Source organism: Quercus suber, unplaced genomic scaffold (assembly GCF_002906115.3).
Source record: "Quercus suber isolate HL8 unplaced genomic scaffold, Cork oak 2.0 scaffold_695, whole genome shotgun sequence".
Taxonomy (NCBI): domain Eukaryota; kingdom Viridiplantae; phylum Streptophyta; class Magnoliopsida; order Fagales; family Fagaceae; genus Quercus; species Quercus suber.
Genome location: NW_027070136.1, coordinates 53,324 through 79,430, shown reverse-complemented (window position 1 = coordinate 79,430; position 26,107 = coordinate 53,324). Strand labels below are relative to the sequence as shown.

At 37.3% G+C, this 26,107-nt stretch overlaps 2 protein-coding genes and 1 long non-coding RNA gene across 11 annotated transcripts; 1 reads left to right on the top strand and 2 right to left on the bottom strand.

Moving 5' to 3' along the window:
- Positions 1–7,321: 7,321 nt before the first annotated feature.
- LOC112019870 (uncharacterized) lies at positions 7,322–11,751 on the bottom strand. Of its 9 annotated transcripts, none has more exons than XR_010626087.1 (4): positions 11,625–11,751; positions 11,339–11,449; positions 10,833–10,957; positions 7,322–7,831 (listed from the first exon to the last, which is right to left on the bottom strand). It is a non-coding gene; the product is annotated as an uncharacterized LOC112019870 (long non-coding RNA). The 9 variants fall into 9 exon arrangements; XR_002883717.2 differs by having other exon boundaries at positions 11,347–11,449; XR_010626089.1 differs by having other exon boundaries at positions 11,339–11,486; positions 11,586–11,750.
- A 3,340-nt stretch (positions 11,752–15,091) lies between these two features.
- Positions 15,092–17,254, top strand: LOC112019864 (putative ribonuclease H protein At1g65750). Its single transcript, XM_065766253.1, has one exon. The coding sequence runs from the start codon at positions 15,092–15,094 to the stop codon at positions 17,252–17,254; it is 2,163 nt and encodes a 720-aa protein (XP_065622325.1).
- Positions 17,255–18,010: 756 nt separating this feature from the next.
- On the bottom strand, positions 18,011–18,505 carry LOC136064480 (uncharacterized). Its single transcript, XM_065766255.1, has one exon. The coding sequence runs from the start codon at positions 18,392–18,394 to the stop codon at positions 18,128–18,130; it is 267 nt and encodes an 88-aa protein (XP_065622327.1). The 5' UTR covers positions 18,395–18,505; the 3' UTR covers positions 18,011–18,127.
- Positions 18,506–26,107: the final 7,602 nt, after the last annotated feature.

Genomic DNA, 26,107 nt, shown 5'->3' with positions numbered 1-26,107 from the left:
TTATAAATCCAAGATGTGAAATACAAAACACAAAAATCTTTTTGGTTTTAAAAATTATATGACCAAAAACAAAAAAGCACATATTATGCTAAATGAACAATACAAATGCAATGCATGACAATACTTAACTAAGCCATAGAGGGTACACAAATAAGAAATATCAATTTCTTAATTAACCCTTGAGTACATGTACAAACTAGTACATACTCACACAAAATCAAAACTAGCTTAACACAAACTATTCAAGTTTCTCCACAATGCCAAGCATGTTCTAAATCAAGAGAGAGATATTATAACTCATGTAATCCTTAAGAAAAATAAAACAAGACACAAAATAAAATATTTTTGCCTTTTTGAAAATTTTCAGTGTTTTTGGATTTTTCTTTAAAACAAAACAATCAAAGAAAATAAAACAACCAAAAACTAAAACAAAACATGTCCACAATTAATTGAAAGAATTAAATCAAGGACAGGTTAGCAACACTCACCTTGGAGAATCTTTTCTCACCCATTTAGCACGAGTATTCAACTTTGTAGGTGAAAATCCAGGTAAAGCAGAGTGTATTTGAAGAATTACACCAATCTTCTGAGAAAGACTGAAATCCTGCAAATTCCTTTCACAAGCCAGTAAGGTTAAACTTTTCAAAAGCATATGAAACAATTATTTTGGACTTATGGTAGAAGAAATATCATCACATATCCTAGATTGAAACACAGAATACTTAAATTTCAATTTATAACAATTAGGGCGAATGTGACCACGAACACCACAAAAGTGACAAACAGAAACAAATTTAGGAACATCAGTATTCCTAACAGCAAACCTATTCTCAGATTTTGGTTTTTGCCTCAACCAAGAACAATTTGGTCTAATATGACCAACAACACCACAAAGGTGACAAGTAGGCACAAAAACAGATTTATTATGCTCTCTAACAGTAGGTTTAGACTTAGGTGTAGAAACTTCAGCGTCTACATCAAAACTTTTACCTTTGTCTAACCTAGCAAAATAAGCATTTTCTTTATTATTCCTCTTAAAAGGAGAGATATAAACTTTCTCAGTTTTAGGCTTAAGAGAAACAGAAACACTTCTGTTATCAACAGCATGTTTAGTACTAGTCAAATTTTTAAGTTTAGTTTGAGACTCAACTAACACTTGTTCCAAGCTTTTCATCTTCTCATCTTGAGAGGAAATTTGATTTCTCAAAAATTCATTCTTTTTATTAAACTCATCTAATCTCACAATCAAATTCTCTTTTTCAAGATTAGCCAATTTTAACTCTTACTTGAATTTCTTAGAAATTTTCAAAGATTTAGATAATTCCTTACAAAGAGTTTCAAAAGTATCAAAAAAATCAACAGAAACAATAGTGTCTTTTTTATTCAAAGCATCACAGGCATCAATAAAATCAGCAGAAACATGATCAGAAAGACACTTCAAACTATCCATGACAATAGGGGTCAAGGATCAGTTCAGAGATCAAAAGATCAATAACAGAAGAGTTATCCGCTCTGATACCACTTGATAGAAATTTAGACCCCTTAAAACACAATTAGATTAACCTAGTTAATTAGCCAAGAGATTACTTAGTCAAAATTATACAAATCTAGGTTAACACAAATATATCATATCATGCAAAGCAGCGAAAATATAAAGAACACAATGATATGATGACCCAGGAAACCACACAGTAAAAACTTGGGGAGGATTTGACCTAGCTATCCTCAAGGTAAACCTAAATCTACTATATGAAAGAATCGAAGTTCATACAAAAGGACTTACAAGCTCCCCGCTTGACTTCCTAATGCTACCCACCAGTAGAACTTACTGACATGACCACGTGCAAGCTTCGAATTCACGGACTCTTTCTTTCTTGGATTCTCCAATCAAGATACAAGCACCCCCGCTTGTTTTTCTTTAAGCTCCAATAGCAGAAACCTTGTTGATCATCAAGATGTAAATAATATCTCTACCTTGAAAACCCTAAGTTTATGTGAAGGAAAGCTCCTCTAGATCTCACAAGAGATTCACATAAACCGCAAATATGAGCAACAAAGGCTTAGGGAGGTTTGGGTACAAAACCCTAGATACAAAAGAGGCACTCTCTTCTCTCTCTCTAAAAGCTCTCAAAAACGTGGCTTAGGGTTTCTTTTATATAATGGGAGAAGTAGATCTGAAACCCTAATCCTTAATGGGCTTGGGCTGAGTTGTAAATTTTGCAGAAAAAACATTCTGCCTGAGATTTGATCGATCGAGTCTAATTTTCGATCGATCAAGCCAGGCCGAAAGTCGCTAATACTTCTGTAGCCACTCGATTCCAACTTTACATAAAACGCCCATACTTTGAGGAAGTCTAAACAAGACTAACAACCTGTTTTGATCATGATTTGCCAACAATACACATTAGAGTTCTAAATACATAAATTCCTAAATTTTTAGAACCTAACAGCACAAACAAATCACCAACTAAGTTAAATGCAGCGAAAAATAAATTTGACATGGGTGATTTGTTTATGAATGGGGAAAGCCATTGAAGTAAAACCCCACCGGGTGAATTCAAGGTCACCACTCCTGAGAATCCACTACTATCAAAACAAGTAGTTACAAGTGAAAGGAATCCCAGTACCTAATACCAACCTACAGTTGAACTCTTACCCAATATCCAATTGGACTTACAAAGTAGTGACAATCTCTCTTTTCAATGCACAGCTCCTAGTACGTAACTAACCAATTGATGCACGGATATAAGTACAAGACTAACACACCAACTTGAAGAAGATATTGGTTGCAAATTTCTTCATTTCATCCAATGATGAAGATCAAGAAGCTCCTTGGTTACAAAACCCTTGGCGCAAAGACGCAGCAGCTTCTATAGGAATATGATGAATTAAGGCTAATTTTGTCTCCAGTCACAATTTGCATGCACAAACAATTTGCATTGAGTTGCATCACTTTGCATCACCTTTGACGGCCCTTAAAATAATCTTTATATATGTCTAGGGTTGTGAGAAAAGAAACCCTAACAAATACACATGGATATGTGTGAAACCAAATCTAGAAATCTGAACTTCGTAATTCTTGATAGATACAGCTTCTATTGAGCTGCTATCAAGCATCAGCATTAAACCTCAATGGATATGGATCTGTTGAGCTTTAAATAAAAGCACTTCTTTACTTGTTTCTTGGATAAATTTGCATGACTTCAATATTAAACTTGAACTCTTATTCCTTGAAGTACTAAACTCATCCTAGATCTACCTAATTACAAGTAAAGTGCGTTTTGTCAAAGGATTACCCAATTTACATAACCTATGTCTCTAATAATATCCATATATGTCCTAACACTATGCCTTCTTCAGGATTCAGATTTGGTAACGATTGTTTAGTCTCAGCGGATTCTGATTTAGTAGCGATCGTTTAATCCTATGCCTTTTTCGAGATTCAAATTTGGCAACGATCATTTAGTCTTATCAGGATTCAGATTCGACAGCGACCATTTAATTGTATGCGTTCTTCAAGATTTAGATTCGGCAGTGACCGTTTAGTCTCATCAGGATTCAAATTCAGCAGCAACTGTTTTATCTTATGCCTTCTTCGAGATTCAGATTCGGTAGTGGCCATTTAATCCTATGCCTTCTTCAAGATTTAGATTTGACAATGACCATTTAGTCTCATCGGGATTCAAATTTGGCAGCGACTATTTAATCCTATGCCTTCTTCAAGATTTAGATTCGATAGCGACTGTTTAGTCTCACTGGGATTCAGATTCGACAGTGACTATTTAATCCTATGCCTTCTTCAAGATTCAGATTCGGCAGTGATAGATTAGTCGCATCGAGATTTGAATTCGGCAGCAACTATTTAGTCTCGTCAAGATTCAGATTTGACAGCGATCATTTAATCCTATGCCTTCTTCGAGATTCAGATTCGGTAGTGACCGATTACTCTCATCAGGATTTAGATTCAGCAACGACTATTTGGTCTCATCAGGATTCAGATTTAGCAATGATCATTTAATCCTATGAGTTCTTTGAGATTCAAATTCGGCAACGACCGTTTAATCCTATGTATTCCAAAACTACTCTTACCCAAAATTGCATTGTTCTCACGTTTTCATTCTCCTGAAATTTTCCATTTTATCATGCATAGTTTCTCATGTCTACGTAGCTTTTCTCATTTATATTTTATTGAAAAAGGGTGATGCATGGGTGAAAATGCATTTTTCTAAAACATGGATGTATGAACGCGAATACTTATATGCGTATGTAAATTTACATTGTGCATGTATTTATGTACGTAAGTATATATGCGCATACATTATTGAAAACATATTTGCACTTTTGAAAAAGGGTATTTTGACATATGCATGTATTTTTTGAAAGAGAAAGGGGGGAGGGGCATGGCCTTCCTTTTTTTTTTTTTTTTAAATGGGATGCAAAAATTTTGAAAAATAGGATGAATATGATGGTTTTTGAAAAATGCTTATTATTTGTATATGGAAGAATGTATGCATTTTTGGAGAAAAGGTTTTTTTTAGTAAAAAAATTATTTGTGCTTTTAAGAAAACAAGTGCACATACATTCGTATATACATATGTATATCAATATAGAAGACAGACAGAAGGAAGATGATAGTAAGAAGGAAGATAAGCACTCACGGACAAGACAGAAAGAAGAAAGAAAGGAAGGAATCAGCAAAGCCCTATAATTGAAAGAAGAATAGAATAAAGACAAGAAAGGAAGAAGAATAAAGAGAATCTACAGCAAAGAAGATGAAAGAAAAAGCTACATAGAACAAAATGTCCCTATCATGAAAAGTGAATAGTATCCTTCACCGATTTATTAACCAGGGTTAACTTTCCAATTAGAGTTATTTGTCAAGACAGGCAATGGTTCACTACTTCTATAAATAAACAGACTCTTGAAGAAGGAAGGCAGGCTCAAGTTTAGGCTCAAATTTCAGGCTTAAGTTTTAGGCAAGAGTTTAGGTTGAGAGCTTAGGCAATAACGGAACTTTCTCTCTTTCCCTTCTGTAACCAAGAAAGCTTCTCATTTTGTAATCTTTCCTCTACAGAAATCTTGTATCTCCCTCTCCCATTTTAGACTTGTATCTCCCACTATAGATTTGTAACCTTTCCTCTCTCCTTACAGAATCTTATAACTTCCATTACAGACTGTGTATCATGAGTTGTTAATCTTGTACCTATAAAGAAGGATGGTGTTCATCCAGTCGTTTCAATAAAGATTTCAAGACAGATTTCCATCAAGTAAGAATTTATTGTTTAAATTGTCTTCTGAATCTATGCTTGCATTTTATATTGAGATATCTATATTTGCTATATTCTTATAATAGTTCTTTAACTATTGTTCTCCATCACCGTATCTATAGCTTGCCATAGTCATATAATTTCTACTTGTTCATTACTATTCACTATATTGTCTTTATTGTGTTTTGTTTCTACATCATCATTACTATTATTCCATCCTACGTATCTATCATCGTATTTCCTCCTATTAGCTATTTAGTCCTTTAGCTCAATTACTTTTGCACTTCTCCTGACCTTCATCCTACTCCCTTTACCATTAGTTCCATTGTTTTTATATGATTTTATATATTGTCATATATATATATATATATTTACTTCTGTATGTCATAATTCCTATTATGTTCTATAGCTATTATTACTACGTGCTTTCCATCCTGGGTGGTATTGGTATCAGAGCCATGTCTAGTGAATGTATTGGTCCAACTAGCCCGATTTAGTGTAAAGCCCATCTAAGAGCAATCTATTTTCACATTCCTTCTATTTAATTTCAACACCGTGTTCAAATTTACAAGTCTAACTTAGCCCAAATGAAGGATACCCATGGGAAGAAGCATTCTATTGCCAAAGACCAAGTGAAGGATACCCATGAGAAGGTAGTTGCTACTGATGCTGGACTCCAGGTCTTATATTCCATGGTATGTGAGTTGGAAAGAAACTAGAGGATTTCAAATGAGGACTAAGTCTGTACATAGAAGAGCTGGAGAAGAATAAGGATGAGAGAGAGAGAGAGAGAGAGAGAGAGGTTGAGTTGACTAATGCTTATTCTTCGAATGTGGATAAGTCATAGCTTAGGGTGGAAAATTGTAATATTCTTTTTATTTTACATAAACTAGTGTTTAACCCGCGCAATGCACGGGATCATTTTATGATTTAGGGTCAGCTTTAGAACACTCACCATAAAAATCCTTTGATAGGTTTGGCTTTTGTCTTTCATATAAGACATGCAATATAATTTCCTATATTTATGTTGTTGTCATTAAAAAACTTGACTTTGCATGTCATCAATACATATTGCAATATAAAAGAAATTTTTTAAAGAAGCGTAAAGGTTGTTATAATTTTTTTAAGTTGTATAAGTACAATTGATACCTTTGTCTCTAAGTTCTATTCCAAGTCTTCTATTTCACTGAAATGTTACTTTTAAAAATTTTCACAATAGCTTAAGTGACTATTACAATGAATGACCCTCTATATGTTTTGTAGAAATCATAATTTGTCTTATTTGCCTTTATGCTTTTATAAAAACATGTGGAAAGAAAAAGGTATTTAGAATGGATGAGGCTCTAGAAACTGAATTTCATTTATTGTATATATACCAGCTTAACAATTATAATTATCTAAAATCCAGAAAAGCTTGTTGTGTTTAAACAAATAAACCGTAAAAACACTTTTGAACTTTGTTTAACACCAAACACAATTTCAACTATTTAATTCAATATTCCCATTCATATTAGAGTGGAATAATGAAGTTACAAAATAGAGCATATATGCTTGGACAATGAAAATAAAACTGAACATTATCTTGATGAAGGAATTAAAGAGAAAAACACAACCATAAAATTCCATATCCAATCATTTTGACAGGAAGCCAACTTATTTAGAACTACCACCTAAAAATTAAAGAATTAAGATACCTACTTTCGCATTATAGGATATCTTAAGAATTTCAATATCGTTAAGTCCTAAATTTGCTCACAATTGTAAAATGATGTAAAAAATATTTTACATGGTAGTGACAGGCATTGTGGAGGAACAAAACCTATCGTAAACAAAGATGACCCACAATCGAAACATGTGTGATCATAGCTAGAAAAAATAAGCACCAAAATAATTCTCATCATAGTAAACTTTCTTTATAATGTTGATTTTCAATTGGAAATCTTATAAATTATATGTTAGCAATACTATTAACCACTCTTCAATTGGCATATCTAATCCACATATAAGGAAAAATGTACCATAGAGAAAACATTGAAATTAGAGACTGTATAAAATTGGACAAACAATAGTTAACATTGCTATAACAATTCAATAGGGTTCAGTCAGTGTTCATGCTCTGCTTCATTTAAACATCTACAATAATAATAATCTCTAAGAAAATGCATCAATTAATCTTTTTTTAACTACAATAAAACAAATATGTACAATCTGCAAATCTCAACAATAATAGAGGATTTAAAAGTTCTCTTTGACCAAATAGAATAACATCCCAAAACAATAACTAAATATATCCTTATACGTCACTCTTGTAGATGACATCCATCCCATATAGCATCTTCCCAAACGACTATCTTATAGGAGTCTATTTTCTCTGATTTGACTCAGCGGTTTGCTTTCATACGGTGAGAGTCATTAGTTCAAATCCAATAATATGTAAAACCGGCTGAAACCCCTGTTTTTGCTAGCATGACAGCAAGTACAGACTGGCAGCAAGGAGTCAACTAAATGACCAAATCATTGGTAAGTCCTTTGTGTACTACGGATCCCTAAGCAAAGAATACCCACTACACCACAACCATACACACCCCATAAAATTTAGTTCAGAATTCAAAAAGTTACATGTTAGAGATTATAGTATAGTTCTGAAAAGCGATAAAAACAGAGTCCTCTGTTATCTCTGAGTAGCATTTTTGGCTTCTGAACTTCATTTACATTTACATATATTAATTTATATGTTTTATCCACGTATTTTATTTTTTGGCATCAACCAAGTGGGGCCTCAGTTTCTGAACTGAACCCAGATCATAAACTACACTACAAATCATATCAAAAACAAAATAAAAACTCTACCCTTTTACAATCAAACATCCCTCTTCACCCATGTATCAATAGATCAAGGAAATCTCAATCAAAGCATAGAGGCATTAATGTACTTATTCTACTGATAAAATAAATTTATGTACACAAAATTCCAAAAGCTTACAAACACAATAAAATCAGAATGGCCTATTCACTATTAGATGAATGGTAAGTGAGAGTTAAGAACTCTTGCACTTATATACACAATATTCTGTAAATAACTTCTTTAAAATACTAATGAATGAAATCATGAAACTCCATTAACTCATTCTATAACCCACTGGTAGATACTTTTTAAGTAGAAAATTAATAAGACATATAGATCATGATAGCATATTTCAATATCATAACTACAAAATCAAACGGTACCAAAATATTTTGACCAAAGAATCCAAAGAAATAAAAAAAAGCAATACAAATTCTGTTAGGTTCAAACAGTAATGTAATAATTGGTAAGAAGTAAATCACAGCCACAACAGCTAAGCCAAACAGTTCATCATTTTTCTCTTTTACGCTAAGATTTTCTCAAAATTAGTATTCTTCTTACTACTAAATCTGAGATCTCTTAACTAAATCTGAGATCTCTTACTAAATCTGAAATCTTTTATATAATCCATTCAAACATTGTATTACTTCTATGCTTATCTAGCCCTTTAAAACTGGGTGAAATGCAAAGTATGTAAAGATTTACATAAATAAAAAATAAAAACAGAAAAAAGAAGCCTTACATAACCAGTCTCGCATTCCTGTAGCAAAATTTAAACATTCTTATAGTATCATGTATCTTTAGATGATACTGTATCGCCTATGCATTCTTTCTTTTCCTTTTTTTATTCTCTCTCTTACTCAATCTCTCATCTCAAACACACATAATCCTTTTTTATTCTTTTTCTGTCGCTCAAACACGCATGACTTGTGTGAGGTGTAAAAAATATATATTATTTTAATATGGTGTATTGTAAAATAAAGAATGTGATGTAAGGACTCTTGTAAGAGTAGTAATGTAAAATAAATCAAATGGACTTTTGGTGAGACAATGCATTTTTTTTTTCAATAGGCAGTTGGGTATGCTCTTAACAGAGTATGAACTAAGACAATATATAGCAATTATCAATACCATTAAGACTTGGCATGTGCATTGAATTGTAAAAGTTAAAAAAGAAACGGAGAAAGTACCTTGTATATGATAATTTCTATCACATATTTGAAATATTTGTACCAGATTTAGCAAGCATGGTACAGCTGAATATAATAGCCTCTATAAAAGTATAATAAAAGCCAAAAAAGTAATAGCAAGGAGAATCCTTTTTAAAATTTAAACTAATAAAAGCAACTATAACAATCAAATCATGTTCTTGTGTTTTTTATTTTCAGAACATATGAGGTGGTCTATTTCATTAGCAAAGCATAGTGTCCTTAACTTTAGTATGCAATAGGAAATGCAAATAATACGTAATATTGTTCAAAGAGCTAAGTTGAAATAATGCCTTTGAGTGGAATCTTGTAAAATGTGTGGATTCCTCTAAGAAACTCATCGAGCCCATGCTACTTAAGACAATAGAAACTAAATTAATGAAATTAAAGATTAATTGTCCTCAAGTCTAAAAAGTAAATTATAGTCTATTAACATAAGAGGGCGCGAACTTCTAGGAAAGTTGACACTCCTAAAATTTAATTTATATGAGCTGGTCATTTTTTAAATTCATACCAAAACTTGTAGTTGGCCAAATGCAAACCAATTTGTGTGGTTTGCAAAAATATTTTGACAATATTTGTATAATCTATGAAGAGCAATAATTTCATACAATCTCTTGTGCAAAGAGGACAATCCATATAATTGCAGCCATTATTTCTGATTGCTCAAAAAAAAAAAATCATAGCAATTTTAAATTGGAGCAGAGAAAGATGAAAGAAATACCGCAAATGAAGCCTAAGAAAACATTGAAAATATGGGTTGAATTGTAAAAAGTAATGCAGAAGTTCAGTGAAAATTTAAATCTGAAAAATAAAGGTTTGGACCACAACGAATCAAACCTTAATTCTGCATTTGTTAGTGGTTCATGTACAGCCCAGAATTCAGATAGCTAAAAAATCTATCCTTGTAACAATAACAATAAATAAATAAATAAAAAGTTATTCCGTACTTGAGTTGGACTAAATAAACTAATTAACTTAAAATTTAAGGAAACATATATTTTAAAGAACATTGTGAAGAACAAATAAAAAATAAAAAATCAAGAGCATATCTGAAACCTTAAACATGATTTATTTTAAAGAATTTAACATTCCAAAAATTACATACCCAAACCTGAGCCTAAATCAAAATCAATTCAATTGAAATCCCCAACTCTAAATCATATTTAAATGATAATATTTTAAAACAAATCAAAAAACCTTACCGGTAAAGGTTTCGACATGGTGACAGAATGGTAGGAAAAATAGTAAACCTGTTTGCTTAATCAGCCATATGATAAAGCCACATTATTTCTTTTGCTTGTTTGTGTTGAAAGAATGGGTTTAAGGTTTGGTTGAGGGGAAAAACCATTATTGATACCATAAATAACTGAAATGCCTAAATCAAAGCAAAGCAAATACCATAACTGCCAAACATAAATCTTTTTTATCGCAAGATTTTGGTTTTTTCTTTTAAAAATTTATAATAAAAAAAAATGAAGAAAAACAATAAAGCAAAAAAAGAAAACTCACCCTGTAACAGTGTACCGCCAGTTGAGGGATGCAATTTTTTTGGTGGTTAGAGTCCGGCAGTGGTGCTGGCTTGAGATGTCTCTCCATCTCCCCTACGCCTATGCTTTTTTGTAGTCCACGCCAAACTGTAGGAAAACCAATGACAGAACTGACTGTTTTGTTTTTGTAAGAACCAGAAATGATAATTCGAGACGAAAGCATCAAAGAAAGAGAATAAAGCCGGCTATTTTTCAAAAGGGGTCAAAGAAGAATCCTAGACGTCAACAGGGGAAACTCAACGGTGAGAAGTTTCAGAAAACAAAAAACAAGTAGAGAGTTTTCGCATGTTTATAAATTTGACAAAAAAACGTTTTGACAGAGAATCCAAAAACCCAAAACAAAAACGAATCAAATCTAACCTATCCAACAAAAAAACTCAATCAAAAGTAACATTTCATACCCAAATCTAAAAAATGGGGAAAAAAAAAACAAAACAATGTACGGTGCCCAATCGATACAGTGTTTACCATTCTACCTCTTTCTCTGTTTCTTCCTCTGTGTCCCAGGCCTCATCCTCTCTCTATTTCATCGCCTCTCTCTTTCTTGGCCTCTCTCTGTTTCATCGCCTCTCTCTATTTCTGACCCAAAATGCCAATCTATTAATCAAAACAAAATCTGACCCAAAATACCAATCTAAATCATAATTAACACCCAACTGATTCTCCAAATAAAAACCAAAAACCCTAAATTTTTAAATTTAAAACAGAACTTTACTTAGCGATTCCGATAGTTGGGTAGTGAATGGAGGCTTACGGTGATGGCAGAAGATCTGGGTGGCGCCCTTCTCTCTATCTCCGCCTCTCTATTTCTCTCTCTCTTTTCTCTCGATCTGTCTCTCTTTTCTCCGTAGCAATCTTTCTGTTTGTTTTTTTTTTTTTTTTTTAAGCGCTTAGTTTCCTTTTATACAAGGAGGGCTTCAAACAGTATTTTAACGTAGTGAAACATTATAGTTTATTGCTTTTAAACGGTGTGTTAGAGTTACCAAACAATGCACCGTGCGCTTTTTTAAAAGAACAATTATCTTATTTGTCTGTCCATATACGGTCCGGGCAAGTAATTCCGAGCAGAGACAGGAGGAGGAAAGAGGATCTTTTGGAAGGGAAGATAGTGAGACCAGTGGGCGCGAATCTCGAACTGTGGACGAGCCAGGAGAGGAGGCGCGTGAGGAATTTGGACCGTGGATGTTGGTCACTAGAAGAAAGGTAGGACCCAATGTTAGTAAGTCACGTTTCCTTGCAAGCATGACAGGCCGCGGGGCTGACACTAGTGCTTTTGGAAGTAGGGAAGGTCAGGTGCCTCGAGCCAATCACCAACCTTACAAAAATGACATTAAGTCCCATCGCGGAGCCTTTGAAGGGAACGGGAAAAAGGGAAGACAAGTCTTGTCTAATTGTGCTTTGGAAAAGAGTGGAGTTTACTCCCAAGACACGGCAAATTTTGGCGCTGAGCCTACTCATGCCAGCCCCTCATGTCAGTCGCTAGATCACGCTTTCTCTTTCGTTACATGGGCTGGGTCTCATCCTAGCTCAGCTGGCATCAAGGGCAGTGTTTGCTGCCCATCTAAAGGTGTTAAGTCGGGGAGTGCTTCTGATGTGCGGAAATCTAGTAGGAAGGGTAAAAGTTTGGCTAGTCCTCATGGAAGAAGGAAGCAAACACCAGTGGGCAATTTTTCGGCAGGGGAAAGTAATGGCATTATCAGAGGGGATGATGATACAAATAAAAGCCAGCCCAACGATGGTGTGGGGGTGGTTCGATCAATCCGAGATGGAAGCGTGGAGCCACATTTTTCCTTTGACACCGGTAAGCCAAAGGTTAGGGACGCTCCCGCTAAGCGACCCAGCATGGATGGAGTGGACAAAGCCTTGGTGGGTCTTCCCCTCGAACAGGCCAACAGAAGCAGAGGCCAAGATTCTTGGGTGGAGAGCGCTATCACCTCTGTCTCTGGAGCTAAGTTTGAAAGTCTCAAACAGCTTAGACGAAGCCGTGGAAAGGAAAACAATGAACGCCGGGTTTGCTGCGGTGGGTTGCAAAGGGAATATGAGGAACATATTACTTCTGCAAGTGGCTGCCCCACTCCCACCACTCAACCTTCTGATAAGCTCAAGGGAATACCAATTGGGGATACTAGAGCATGCAATAATCTTGGGGGAAGGGGAGGAGTTTCCAGGAAAGTCCTGAGGGAGATGGGATGGAAGGCGTTGAGCAAGATGGGAGCCCAAAGTCCCAGTGAGTCTGCTCCCTACCCCTTTCAATCTGATCCAATGAAGGTACTTTTGTGGAACTGTCGAGGGGCTTTAAACCCTCGTTTTCAACGGGTTCTTTCTGTTTTGGTTAATGCTCATTCTCCTGTGTTGGTTATTGTCACGGAGACTCGAGTTGGGGGGGAGCGGGCAAAACAAATTACTGATAGATTCCCTTTTGATTGGGCAATTCATGCGGACACTGTGGGGTACTCTGGAGGTATCTGGCTTTTGTGGAACTCTGATTCTATGGAGGTCATTCAACTTGCAAAGACAGAACAGGAAATTCATGTCGTGGTTAAGGTACGTGCCTCGAACCTTTCCTGGATGCTTTCTTCAATTTATGCTAGTCCTAGATTTGAGGAAAGAAAATTACTGTGGGGGAATTTAGCTAATGTTGCATCTCTCCACAACTTACCCTGGCTCATGCTAGGGGATTATAATGAACTTTTATCTTGTCATGACAAAAATGGGGGAAATCCTCTCAATCCGAGGCGTGTTCAGCTGTTCAAAGAGTGTCTGGATGCATGTGGTATGATTGATTTAGGTTTCCATGGTCCTAAATACACCTGGGTTAATAAGCGTGATTTTGGGCATTTTATCCAAGAAAGATTGGATAGGGGGTTTGCAAACACTGCTTGGAACGACCTGTACCCTGAGGCAGCAATCCATCACTTGGCTCGCACCCACTCTGATCATTGTCCACTGTTGTTGAAGTATGATAACGCTCCTATGATCAGACTGACCAGGCCATTTAGATTCCAACCTATGTGGATGTCTCACCCACTTTTCCCGAAGGTAGTCAGTGATGCATGGGAAGATGATAGGATTCTAAAATACAATATAAAGAGGTTCACAGATGATGCTAGAATTTGGAATAAGGATGTCTTTGGCAACCTTTTCCACAGGAAGAACAGGGTGGAAGCTAGGTTGAGGGGTATTCAAACGAGTATTGCTATTAGACCAAGTGAGCACCTCTTGGAGATTGAATGCCAGTTGAGGAAGGAGTATTTTGATGTTTTACAGTAGGAGGAAGAGTTCTGGTCCATCAAATCTAGGTATAACTGGCTTATACAAGGCGATAGAAATACAAAATTCTTCCACACCTCGGCTTTGATAAGGAGGAAAAGGAATAGAATTGTGCGTTTAAAAGATAGCCATGATGTTTGGTATCACAATGAAGATGAGGTTGCTGCCCTTATTAGGACTGGGTTTCAGGATCTCTTTAAATCCAATGCTGTCAGTGCTCCTAGAGGGACCTGGGATATTCCTTCATGGAGTAGCCGGTTGTCTTCAGAGGTGAGTGATCAGGTGTCGAGAGAAATTTCGATACAAGAAGTTAAGGAGGGTCTTTGGAGTTTGAAACCTTTTAAGGCACCTGGACCTGACGGATTGCATGCTGGTTTCTTCCAAGCTTATTGGAATATTGTGGGGTGCTCTGTCTTTGATGAAGTGAAGGAGATTTTCAGCAACGGAACCATGCCCGATGACTTAAATGAAACTCTCATTACCCTCATCCCGAAATGTCCTGGGGCCGATAGTTTGGGTTCCTTTAGACCCATTAGTTTGTGCAACACTATCTATAAGGTTGTCACAAAAATGATTGTAAAGAGACTGCGGCCTCATCTGCCAAATCTCATCTCCCCTCTCCAAACTGCATTTGTCCCGGGTAGAATGGGGGTTGATAATATGATTATAGCTCAAGAACTCATTCACACCATGAGTTTAAAGAAAGGTCAGGTAGGGTTCATGGCAATTAAACTAGACTTGGAAAAAGCCTATGATAGGCTGGAATGGCATTTTATTCGTGATATGTTGAAGCTCTAGAACTTTCCCCCACATCTAATCAAACTTATTATGAGCTGTGTCTCGACTTCATCAATTTCAATGCTATTCAATGGGGGGAAGCTTGAGCCTTTCTTGCCCTCAAGAGGAATTAGACAGGGGGATCCTTTATCACCCTACTTGTTTATTTTGTGCATGGAGCTGCTTGGGTATCTTATTTTGGAGAAATGTAGTGCCAAGCTATGGGACCCTATTAAAGCTTCGAGGAATGGCCCGGAATTCTCTCATCTATTCTTCGCAGACGACTTGCTTCTTTTTGCTAAAGCTGACATGAAGAACTGCTGTAATATTAGGGAAGCCTTGGACACCTTTTGTGAGCTATCTGGGCAGAAGGTCAGCCTCCAAAAATCGAAGGTTTATTTCTCTCCGAATGTCAGTCCTGAGCATCGAAGTGAGATGTGTGAGGTGCTTGGTATAAGGTCTACCCCCAACCTTGGTAAGTATCTTGGATTCCCCCTTAAGCATCAAGGTGCTTCTGCACAAGACTTTAATTTTGTCATTGAGAGAGTTCAAGCCAAGCTGCAGGGTTGGAAGGCTAGCATGCTTTCCATGGCTGGTAGAGTCATCCTGTCTCAAGCTGTTATCTCGGCCATCCCCTCCTATGTGATGCAAGGGTGCATTCTGCCTTCCAGAGTTTTGAATAGCTTGGACAAAATCAATAGAAATTTTGTGTGGGGTTCAAATGATTCGGTTAAGAAAATGCATATGGTAAATTGGAAGAAAGTCACAAAACCTAAAGCTTTAGGTGGCTTGGGCCTTCAGGAGGCGAAGGGAAGGAATCTGACGCTAGCTGCTAAGTTGTCTTGGAGAATGCAACACTGTAGAGATGTTGGTTGGGCTGAAGTTTTGCGTAAGAAGTATCAGTCTCCGGGGGCACGCAGGAAAGGGACTCATTCTCGGGTATGGACTGCCATTAAGAAAGGCGAGGCCATTTGTGAGTTGGGCTCTAAGTGGATTTTAGGTAGTAATAGCATGCTGAGCTGCTGGCAGGATAAGTGGCTCAATGCAGGATGTTTGAGATCTATGATTGAAGGCCCCTTCTCTAGAGCGGAGGAGAATCTCTTGGTTAAAGATATTATTTTGGATGGGTGTTGGGATTTAAGGGGTCTGTCCTTTGATCTGCCTTGGGATATCAAGCATGCAATCCTTGCCACTCCCCTTCGTAGATTCTTAGATAGAGAAGATCAGAGAAGTTGGATTTCCAATCTCAATGGTCGTTTTGACCCAAAAAATGCCTATCTGTTGGCTGTTGGTGATGAAGACTCCCCTGAATTCTTAGGGAAATGGATATGGAAGGTGAGAACCCTTCCAAAAATTCAAGTGTTTTTATGGAAGTGTCTCCATCAGAGTCTCCCCGTGAAGAGTGTTCTTTGTGATAGAGGTATTACTGGACTTGGTGGGTGTGATGCTTGCTCTGAAGATAGTGAGAGCATTTTGCATGTGTTAAGGGATTGTCCCATAGCTCAAAATTTCTGGAGACTAGCGGGGTGCCCCCCTGAGCTTAGGACTTCTTTCTCTTTAGAGCTGAACCGATGGCTTCATCTAGATGCCATTAGCTCTAGTTGTGCAGTGGATAAGAATTATGACTGGTCCAAATTTTTTCTCCTCGGTTTATGGAATCTCTGGATCCAACGGAATCATAAAGCTTTCAAAAACCGTGCCTGTAACCCAAATCTGGTGAAGCAGGTTGAAATGCAAGTGCAAGAATTCATCTATTGTGTTGACAGTCAGCCCGAAGAGAAAAATATGGGGCTGAAGGAGATAAGATGGACTAAACCTGCTGATGGGTGGTATAAGCTTAACACTGATGGGTCAATCAATAGTGCAAATGGGCTCGCTGGGTGTGGTGGGCTTATTAGAGATAAGGATGGTCAGTGGGTTGCTGGTTTTGCAAAAAAGATTGATGTAAGTTCTAGTCTTGCAGCTGAGTTATGGGGCTTGCGAGAGGGGTTGGCTTTGTGTGTTGATGTTCATGCCCAAGCGGTTGAAGTGGAGCTTGATGCAGCAGCAGCAATCTCCCTTATTTCTTGTAACAGCAGGTCTAATGGAGATTTTTCTGGACTTGTTGATGATTGTAGGGACCTCCTGCTGCAGTTGCCTCAGGCTAAGGTGGTTCATTGCTATAGAGAGGCGAACTTCTGCGCTGATGCTCTTGCTAAGCTGGGAGCTTCTTCCTCTGATGGTGGTTCCCGTTTTGCTGCTTCACTTGTTGTTGTAAACCCCTTTTTGCTTTTTGATTCGCTAGGTTTGTATCGTAATAGGCTATGTCCTAATGTTTGTGAAACTGTCCCAGGTTGATTTTTAATGAAATCCTTTGTTTACCAAAAAAAAAAATTTATTATTAAAACTCACTATTATGTAATAGGACATCATAAATTTATTATTAAAACTCACTATCATGCGATAGGATAGTGTAAGAACTATACTCTCAGACTATTCTGCATTGTTATGTAGGAACAAGTAGGGGATCAAGAAGTTGCCTCAGTCAAGTAATTGGGTGTCCCTCTTTTTTCTTTTTCTTTTTTTTTTTTGTCGAACAATAGATCCAAAGATTTTATTTTATTTTATTTTATTATTCGTTAGAAAGAAGCTGGAAGCAAAAACAAGTGCAAATGCAAGAATTTTTCTTGGATGGATCGAGCAAATTTGATCAAATCAGTGGCCATATGTCCACCCTAATTTAAACATACGAAGGGGCTATGTGAAGATTCGAGGCCAGTAAAGGCTTCATCATGAGCTTGGAAAGCCTTAAAAGGGGTGAAGTCATTGCTTGCAAAAGGGACCAGTAGAATGGTAGGAAATGGGGATAGCATTTTGGCGTGGGACGATCCTTGAACTCCTAGTACTCCCTTCTTACAGTCTTTGTCCTCAGCCAGTGTTCAGTGATGGAATATATCCCCTATATGATTGTGTCTCAGCTGATTAACCAAAGCAAAACATGTCGAGATATGTTTAAGCTTAATTAAATTCGTAAATAATATACGTATAAAGAATTTATAGGAAGATATTATAAGAGAAAATAAGTAAAAATCACATAAAACGAAGATGGAGAGGTAAGCTCATATAATACAAATTTGACCATTAATTTGCTTTAATAAGATAGACAATAATAGCAAGTAAAGGTAGGAATCATCTCACGGAAAATTGGTATTACATTCTTGAATTAACATACTAAAATCTAATAGTATTGGGACCCCAGCAGCTCAAGTCCATGACTTTTCTTATGGAATCCTCCTTGGACCGCTTTATGGTATTAGAAATAGCAGAAGAAGACTGAGCAGAGAGTTTCTTGGCCTGATAATAGGACCTGATATTGTTCTTGGCATGTTGTTGCATTGACCTTATAACAAAATTCCACCTGCACACCCCTTGGTCTTTCAGGGTCTCCACAGCAGCTATACTCGTTGCCACAATCCAAGCTTTGCAAGCTGAATTCATATTGGTTTTCGAGTCTTTTAAGAATTTGGTGGAGAAAAGAGATGTGCGTATGAGAAATTGAGGTTTTGGTTTTGATTTTGATTGTTGGGGCAGAATAGAAGGGGGTTCTTTCTTATATACTAGGGAAGTAGAAGTGGTCATAATTCATAAAGTAGAAAACCACAGGCCATCAGTGGTTTATGGAAAGTGGCCCCTGTATTTGTAGCAAAACGCCAAAACTATGGGCTAGCTTGAAATGGCAGGGCACACTATTTTTTTTTTTTTTTTAAGAAAGAAATGGCAGGNCTCTCTCTCTCTCTCTCTCTCTCTCAATTTGTTTTTCATTTTTTGTTTGATTTTTTTTATATTTTATTTTCATTGCATCAATCCTTTAGGTTGATGAATTTTTGTGTTAATTAGAATTCTATTTTGGGTTCATGCAATTTAGTTTTGTATTTTAAGATGTTATCTTTTATATTCTATTTGATTAAATATTATCCTACTGCATTATACATATAGTACTATATAATAATATAATGTTATTATATTACATAGAATAACTTGGATAATTTGATGTTTATTGCTATATAGTTTATTTTTACTCTTTTTTTCTTTTATCTTATTTTATTCAACATTTGAATCCAGTTACATCCTCCATACTATTAAATTATGCAACACAAATCAAGAAAATGGCTAGACACAAACCTGCCTTCCTTTACCATACATTAGGGGAATCAATATATTTGTGTGATAAAGGGTCATATAATTTAGATAGCACCCTTTGAATGTGTCTAGGCCCATATATTATGTATCATCTTTAAAGGATGCCAACAATATTGATCTTATGGGAAAAGTTACATAAAATATTGAGAAAAAAAATGTTTATATTACAATCTACTAAAAATGCTTTTTCTATATTTCATATCACTGACGTGTTTTACACTACCACATGTGTTAACTTAAGTCTTAATATTCTTAAGTTGTTTCAGCAAGAAAAAAAAAAAGTTTGTCATAAAAGAGGAGTTCATGTAAAGTTTTTTGCAATATGAAATATATGTTTTGTAAAGCTAACAAATTTGATGATTTGCAAGGCAATTGTGTATACTTTTAGTCTTCAAAAACACACATCTACAAGTGGTTAAACGTTCATCTTAGTAGTTTTAATTTTTCATATAATTTTACCTGTACACATTCATATATTTTAATTTAGATTTTTCTTTCAAAAAAAAAACTTTAATTTAGATATTTATAAGTAAACAATGAAATAATGATTCATGAATAATAATATATATATATATATATACTATACATATTTATCTTATGCAGTTGTAACTTTACATATAATTTTGTATTTATATATTCATCTACTTTAATTTAGATGTTTATTACTTAATAATGAAATCTATAAGCAAGGTAATTAAAACAATCATATTTTTACAATTCAAAAAGTCACAATTTCTTTTTTCAAAAAAAGGCCTTTTACATTTCCTTGGAATTATTTTTAATTTTTTTTTAAACCTTTGACATACCACAAACCTAACCACTTCATACATTAAAAAAAATTTAGGCTCATTATTACTTCCGTTAATATATTGTGGATATCTTAATTGATTGAGACCAAACTAGAGAAATGTCTTTCATATTTCCTTGAAAATTCAGAAGGAAAAAAAAAAGAAAAAAAAAAAGAGACTTTTTAACATACCACCAACGTAACTACATTTATAACTATTTAAGCCATCCATGATATCTATTTCTTATTGATAATCATAAAATTTACAACTAGCAAAGGAACATAAAAAAAAATAAAAAATAAATGAAGGAAGAAAAAAAAGAAATGAAATCGAACGTTAATTAATAATTGTTATTTGGAAAATAAAAGGTGGTAAAGAGGAGTAAAAAATAAAATAGAAATGACTATACAGAGGACATTGAAAACTTTATAGTGACAATAAAATCAACAATTAAATATAATAATAAAAATTTTAACTTAAAACTAATCAAATTCTAACTAGGTATTATATATATATATATATATAAAATCATAATCTTCATACACCATGACTTAAAAAAATATTATTGAATGGTTCTACCTCTTATTTAATGTCTATGTTATGCAAATCATCAACCAATAAATATATGATAATGGTAAAAAATGTTATAGATAAAATTATGAAAAATATGATAAAACTATGTTGAAAAAAAAAAAAAAAAACTACTTTATAAAGTCTAGGGACTAAAATAGTATTTTATTTAAAAAAACTATCACACGCAACACGCAGATTTGCGACTAGTATATATAATAGACGAAGCTGAGAAAAGTAAGTTCCTCCAATTAAGGACGTGTTGACAAATAAGATAATTTTTTTTTTTTTGGTAAACAAAGGATTTCATTAAAAATCAACCTGGGACAGTTTCACAAACATTAGGAAATAGCCTATTACGATACAAACCCAGCGAATCAAAAAGCAAAAAGGGGTTTACAACAAGGTGAAGCAGCAAAACGCGAACCACCATCAGAGGAAGAAGCTCCCAGCTTAGCAAGAGCATCAGCGCAGAAGTTCGCCTCTCTATAGCAATGAACCACCTTAGCCTGAGGCAACTGCAGCAGGAGGTCCCTACAATCATCAACAAGTCCAGAAAAATCTCCATTAGACCTGCTGTTACAAGAAATAAGGGAGATTGCTGCTGCTGCATCAAGCTCCACTTCAACCGCTTGGGCATGAACATCAACACACAAAGCCAACCCCTCTCGCAAGCCCCATAACTCAGCTGCAAGACTAGAACTTACATCAATCTTTTTTGCAAAACCAGCAACCCACTGACCATCCTTATCTCTAATAAGCCCACCACCCCAGCGAGCCCATTTGCACTATTGATTGACCCATCAGTGTTAAGCTTATACCACCCATCAGCAGGTTTAGTCCATCTTATCTCCTTCAGCCCCATATTTTTCTCTTCGGGCTGACTGTCAACACAATAGATGAATTCTTGCACTTGCATTTCAACCTGCTTCACCAGATTTGGGTTACAGGCACGGTTTTGAAAGCTTTATGATTCCGTTGGATCCAGAGATTCCATAAACCGAGGAGAAAAAATTTGACCAGTCATAATTCTTATCCACTGCACAACTAGAGCTAATGGCATCTAGATGAAGCCATCGGTTCAGCTCTAAAGAGAAAGAAGTCCTAAGCTCAGGGGGCACCCCGCTAGTCTCCAGAAATTTTGAGCTATGGGACAATCCCTTAACACATGCAAAATGCTCTCACTATCTTCAGAGCAAGCATCACACCCACCAAGTCCAGTAATACCTCTATCACAAAGAACACTCTTCACGGGGAGACTCTGATGGAGACACTTCCATAAAAACACTTGAATTTTTGGAAGGGTTCTCACTTCCATATCCATTTCCCTAAGAATTCAGGGGAGTCTTCATCACCAACAGCCAACAGATAGGCATTTTTTGGGTCAAAACGACCATTGAGATTGGAAATCCAACTTCTCTGATCTTCTCTATCTAAGAATCTACGAAGGGAGTGGCAAGGATTGCATGCTTGATATCCCAAGGCAGATCAAAGGACAGACCCCTTAAATCCCAACACCCATCCAAAATAATATCTTTAACCAAGAGATTCTCCTCCCCTCTAGAGAAGGGCCTTAAATCATAGATCTCAAACATCCTGCATTGAGCCACTTATCCTGCCAGCAGCTCAGCATGCTATTACTACCTAAAATCCACTTAGAGCCCAACTCACAAATGGCCTCGCCTTTCTTAATGGCAGTCCATACCCGAGAATGAGTCCCTTTCCTGCGTGCCCCCGGAGACTGATACTTCTTGCGCAAAACTTCAGCCCAACCAGCATCTCTACAGTGTTGCATTCTCCAAGACAACTTAGCAGCTAGCGTCAGATTCCTTCCCTTCGCCTCCTGAAGGCCCAAGCCACCTAAAGCTTTAGGTTTTGTGACTTTCTTCCAATTTACCATATGCATTTTCTTAACCGAATCATTTGAACCCCACACAAAATTTCTATTGATTTTGTCCAAGCTATTCAAAACTCTGGAAGGCAGAATGCACCCTTGCATCACATAGGAGGGGATGGCCGAGATAACAGCTTGAGACAGGATGACTCTACCAGCCATGGAAAGCATGCTAGCCTTCCAACCCTGCAGCTTGGCTTGAACTTTCTCAATGACAAAATTAAAGTCTTGTGCAGAAGCACCTTGATGCTTAAGGGGGAATCCAAGATACTTACCAAGGTTGGGGGTAGACCTTATACCAAGCACCTCACACATCTCACTTCGATGCTCAGGACTGACATTCGGAGAGAAATAAACCTTCGATTTTTGGAGGCTGACCTTCTGCCCAGATAGCTCACAAAAGGTGTCCAAGGCTTCCCTAATATTGCAGCAGTTCTTCATGTCAGCTTTAGCAAAAAGAAGCAAGTCGTCTGCGAAGAATAGATGAGAGAATTCCGGGCCATTCCTCGAAGCTTTAATAGGGTCCCATAGCTTGGCACTACATTTCTCCAAAATAAGATACCCAAGCAGCTCCATGCACAAAATAAACAAGTAGGGTGATAAAGGATCCCCTGTCTAATTCCTCTTGAGGGCAAGAAAGGCTCAAGCTTCCCCCCATTGAATAGCATTGAAATTGATGAAGTCGAGACACAGCTCATAATAAGTTTGATTAGATGTGGGGGAAAGTTCTAGAGCTTCAACATATCACGAATAAAATGCCATTCCAGCCTATCATAGGCTTTTTCCAAGTCTAGTTTAATTGCCATGAACCCTACCTGACCTTTCTTTAAACTCATGGTGTGAATGAGTTCTTGAGCTATAATCATATTATCAACCCCCATTCTACCCGGACAAATGCAGTTTGGAGAGGGGAGATGAGATTTGGCAGATGAGGCCGCAGTCTCTTTACAATCATTTTTGTGACAACCTTATAGATAGTGTTGCACAAACTAATGGGTCTAAAGGAACCCAAACTATCGGCCCCAGGACATTTCGGGATGAGGGTAATGAGAGTTTCATTTAAGTCATCGGGCATGGTTCCGTTGCTGAAAATCTCCTTCACTTCATCAAAGACAGAGCACCCCACAATATTCCAATAAGCTTGGAAGAAACCAGCATGCAATCCGTCAGGTCCAGGTGCCTTAAAAGGTTTCAAACTCCAAAGACCCTCCTTAACTTCTTGTATCGAAATTTCTCTCGACACCTGATCACTCACCTCTGAAGACAACCGGCTACTCCATGAAGGAATATCCCAGGTCCCTCTAGGAGCACTGACAGCATTGGATTTAAAGAGATCCTGAAACCCAGTCCTAATAAGGGCAGCAACCTCATCTTCATTGTGATACCAAACATCATGGCTATCTTTTAAACGCACAATTCTATTCCTTTTCCTCCTTATCAAAGCCGAGGTGTGGAAGAATTTTGTATTTCTATCGCCTTGTATAAGCCAGTTATACCTAGATTTGATGGACCAGAACTCTTCCTCCTACTGTAAAAACATCAAAAATACTCCTTCCTCAACTGGCATTCAATCTCCAAGAGGTGCTCACTTGGTCTAATAGCAATACTCGTTTTGAATACCCCTCAACCTAGCTTCCACCCTGTTCTTCCTGTGGAAAAGGTTGCCAAAGACATCCTTATTCCAAATTCTAGCATCATCTGTGAACCTCTTATATTGTATTTTAGAATCCTATCATCTTCCCATGCATCACTGACTACCTTCGGGAAAAGTGGGTGAGACATCCACATAGGTTGGAATCTAAATGGCCTGGTCAGTTTGATCATAGGAGCGTTATCACACTTCAACAACAGTGGACAATGATCAGAGTGGGTGCGAGCCAAGTGATGGATTGCTGCCTCAGGGTACAGGTCGTTCCAAGCAGTGTTTGCAAACCCCCTATCCAATCTTTCTTGGATAAAATGCCCAAAATCACGCTTATTAACCCAGGTGTATTTAGGACCATGGAAACCTAAATCAATCATACCACATGCATCCAGACACTCTTTGAACAGCTGAACACGCCTCGGATTGAGAGGATTTCCCCCATTTTTGTCATGACAAGATAAAAGTTCATTATAATCCCCTAGCATGAGCCAGGGTAAGTTGTGGAGAGATGCAACATTAGCTAAATTCCCCCACAGTAATTTTCTTTCCTCAAATCTAGGACTAGCATAAATTGAAGAAAGCATCCAGGAAAGGTTCGAGGCACGTACCTTAACCACGACATGAATTTCCTGTTCTGTCTTTGCAAGTTGAATGACCTCCATAGAATCAGAGTTCCACAAAAGCCAGATACCTCCAGAGTACCCCACAGTGTCCGCATGAATTGCCCATCAAAAGGGAATCTATCAGTAATTTGTTTTGCCCGCTCCCCCCCAACTCGAGTCTCCGTGACAATAACCAACACAGGAGAATGAGCATTAACCAAAACAGAAAGAACCCGTTGAAAACGAGGGTTTAAAGCCCCTCGACAGTTCCACAAAAGTACCTTCATTGGATCAGATTGAAAGGGGTAGGGAGCAGACTCACTGGGACTTTGGGCTCCCATCTTGCTCAACGCCTTCCATCCCATCTCCCTCAGGACTTTCCTGGAAACTCCTCCCCTCCCCAAGATTATTGCATGCTCTAGTATCCCCAATTGGTATTCCCTTGAGCTTATCAGAGGTTGAGTGGTGGGAGTGGGCAGCCACTTGCAGAAGTAATATGTTCCTCATATTCCCTTTGCAACCCACCGCAGCAAACCCGGCGTTCATTGTTTTCCTTTCCACGGCTTCGTCTAAGCTGTTTGAGACTTTCAAACTTAGCTCCAGAGACAGAGGTGATAGCGCTCTCCACCCAAGAATCTTGGCCTCTGCTTCTGTTGGCCTGTTCGAGGGGAAGACCCACCAAGGCTTTGTCCACTCCATCCATGCTGGGTCGCTTAGCGGGAGCGTCCCTAACCTTTGGCTTACCGGTGTCAAAGGAAAAATGTGGCTCCACGCTTCCATCTCGGATTGATCGAACCACCCCCACACCATCGTTGGGCTGGCTTTTATTTGTATCATCATCCCCTCTGATAATGCCATTACTTTCCCCTGCCGAAAAATTGCCCACTGGTGTTTGCTTCCTTCTTCCATGAGGACTAGCCAAACTTTTACCCTTCCTACTAGATTTCCGCACATCAGAAGCACTCCCCGACTTAACACCTTTAGATGGGCAGCAAACACTGCCCTTGATGCCAGCTGAGCTAGGATGAGACCCAGCCCATGTAACGAAAGAGAAAGCGTGATCTAGCGACTGACATGAGGGGCTGGCATGAGTAGGCTCAGCGCCAAAATTGCCGTGTCTTGGGAGTAAACTCCACTCTTTTCCAAAGCACAATTAGACAAGACTTGTCTTCCCTTTTTCCCGTTCCCTTCAAAGGCTCCGCGATGGGACTTAATGTCATTTTTGTAAGGTTGGTGATTGGCTCGAGGCACCTGACCTTCCCTACTTCCAAAAGCACTAGTGTCAGCCCCGCGGCCTGTCATGCTTGCAAGGAAACGTGACTTACTAACATTGGGTCCTACCTTTCTTCTAGTGACCAACATCCACGGTCCAAATTCCTCACGCGCCTCCTCTCCTGGCTCGTCCACAGTTCGAGATTCGCGCCCACTGGTCTCACTATCTTCCCTTCCAAAAGATCCTCTTTCCTCCTCTGTCTCTGCTCGGAATTACTTGCCCGGACCGTATATGGACAG

Bases quoted from the DNA above. Each gene is read 5' to 3' on its own strand.
- LOC112019864 (XM_065766253.1), top strand. From the start codon at position 15,092: ATGGAGCTGCTTGGGTATCTTATTTTGGAGAAATGTAGTGCCAAGCTA.
- LOC136064480 (XM_065766255.1), bottom strand. From the start codon at position 18,394: ATGAATTCAGCTTGCAAAGCTTGGATTGTGGCAACGAGTATAGCTGCT.